We start from the raw sequence: 2,000 nt of genomic DNA, 5'->3' as shown, positions 1-2,000 counted from the left end.
GTAAAGAGAAAAATCTTCACTCTGATATTACTGAAATAAGTGAAGGAATTGAGAAGTTAATAAGTGAAGGAATTGTTTTTAACCAGTTCGTCAAGTAAATAAATTAATAAATTAAGAATCAATAACACGTTATGACTGAAATATATAAAATTTCAATGATAATGATTCTTAGCATTTTATTATAACCACGTACACTTGTTAACTTATAATCATACTTTATTATGTTCAAATTTTCAAGCTCTAGGAAAAAGAAAATTAATGCATTACAAAAACTATCTTCGAAATTTTATTTATGATAAAGAATATGATTTACAATTTTTAAAATCATAATTCTTTTAGACATATTTTGCATGCTTTTATTGTGAATAACCATACAGAAATAAGAAAAACCGAAAAGAAAGCAAAGTAAATTAATAAAAGGATCCCCTAAGCAATGTTAACGCTGCGGAGGACCAATGTCTCAATAGTAAGCCCAGGACCAAACCCGAAAAGCACTCCCCATTCCAACCCTTCTCCTGTGGTCTTCAACCCATCTTCAGTTGACTTCTTCCGTATCTCATCCAAAACAAACAACACAGTTACGCTTGACATATTACCATACTCAGCAAGCACGTGTCTAGTTGCACCTAACTTTTCAGGTTTAAGACCCAACTTGGCATCCACTTGGTTCAAAATCGCAGGCCCACCAGGATGTACAGCCCAAAAGATTGAGTTCCAATCTGTGATACCTAAAGGTTGGAATACCTCAAACAATTGCTTCTCAATGTGGTTTGAAATAAGGCTAGGAACTTCCTTCCCAATATGAAACGTAAGCCCATGCTCACGAATACTCGCACAAATAGCCCCAGCGCTATCAGGTACTATTGTTGGGATTGCAGAGATGAGTTCAAAGATGGGCTTTTCAACACCAGGAATCGGATTTGCACCAACTATGAGAGCTGCAGAGCCATCCCCAAATAAAGAATGACTCACAAGAACATCGACATTGGTTTCAGTAGGGCAATGGAAACCAACGAGAGTTATTTCAGTGCATACAATGAGGACACGAGCACCTTTATTGTTCTCAGCTAGGTCTTTAGCAATGCGAAGTATGGTGCCACCTCCATGACAACCTTGTTGGTACAACATGACTCGCTTAATAGATAGATCAAGGCCCAAGAGCTGGACAATTTGGAAGTCATACCCAGGAATGAATGGTCCCATAGTGCTACAACAAATTAAGTGAGTGAGTTTTGACTTGGATTGGCCCCATTCCTCAATGGCCTTGGTTGCAGCTTCCTTGCCTAACTCTGGTATCAATGTTGCTGCCATATCTTGCCTAGTATCCAGTGAAGGTGCCTTGTATGAATTAATGTTGGGATTTTCTTTTATAACATCTTCAGTTGAGTAAGTGTATCGCTTTTTAATCGTGGTTCTATCACCTGAAATCATTAAATTTGTATCTTTTTAGTCACAACTTAATGACATTCACAGCGGAAAGAAATATCAAAAGCAAACGATTTCATAGATGATAGCAAACTGAATCCTAAAAATCGTTCAATCCTAAAATACTGCTCAATATCTCAAACACAATTAAGACTTAGAAAATATTAAAAGCATGATAATCTAAAAAACAAAGTTAGAAAAGAGTAGCAATATCTTACATATGAGCTGCATTTTGTTTTTGAGATGGGTCAAGTGCTCGGCATTGGTCATACGAAAGTAAGCGTCTGGATATGTGCTTTGATCATAGACATTTGGAGGATTTGCTGTTGCAATTGCCATGATTGTGGCAGTGCCATCAGCACGTTGAGCATTTCGAAGTTCATCCACATTAACCATTTTTGCTCCAATGAATATAATGCAACTTCTATTTCTCTGAGTCTTGGCTAGTGTGTTGTGTCTTTGTGATCGGGGATCCATTTATTTATAAATACTGATTAAGTATTAAAATATTGTTCATGTATCATGATGTTACTTAATAATGGTATTGGAAATCATCATGGATGATCTGTACCCAA

At 36.5% G+C, this 2,000-nt stretch overlaps 1 protein-coding gene across 1 annotated transcript; it reads right to left on the bottom strand.

The window, feature by feature from the left end:
• Positions 1-282: 282 nt before the first annotated feature.
• LOC116121211 (chalcone synthase-like) lies at positions 283-1,863 on the bottom strand. Its single transcript, XM_031407151.1, has 2 exons — positions 1,644-1,863; positions 283-1,421 (listed from the first exon to the last, which is right to left on the bottom strand). Exons 1-2 carry the CDS (start codon positions 1,819-1,821, stop codon positions 427-429), a joined length of 1,173 nt encoding a protein of 390 aa, XP_031263011.1. The 5' UTR covers positions 1,822-1,863; the 3' UTR covers positions 283-426.
• Positions 1,864-2,000: the final 137 nt, after the last annotated feature.

The sequence above is a fragment of the Pistacia vera genome, unplaced genomic scaffold, assembly GCF_008641045.1.
Source record: "Pistacia vera cultivar Batoury unplaced genomic scaffold, PisVer_v2 Contig970, whole genome shotgun sequence".
In the NCBI taxonomy this organism is placed as follows: domain Eukaryota; kingdom Viridiplantae; phylum Streptophyta; class Magnoliopsida; order Sapindales; family Anacardiaceae; genus Pistacia; species Pistacia vera.
The sequence above is the reverse complement of the archived record's forward strand: the minus strand, read 5'-3'. Positions and strand labels throughout refer to the sequence as shown.

Bases quoted from the DNA above. Each gene is read 5' to 3' on its own strand.
- LOC116121211 (XM_031407151.1), bottom strand. From the start codon at position 1,821: ATGGTTAATGTGGATGAACTTCGAAATGCTCAACGTGCTGATGGCACT. The intron at 1,422-1,643 runs GTAAGATATTGC...TAATGATTTCAG, and splicing joins AAACAAAATGCAGCTCATAT to GTGATAGAACCACGATTAAA.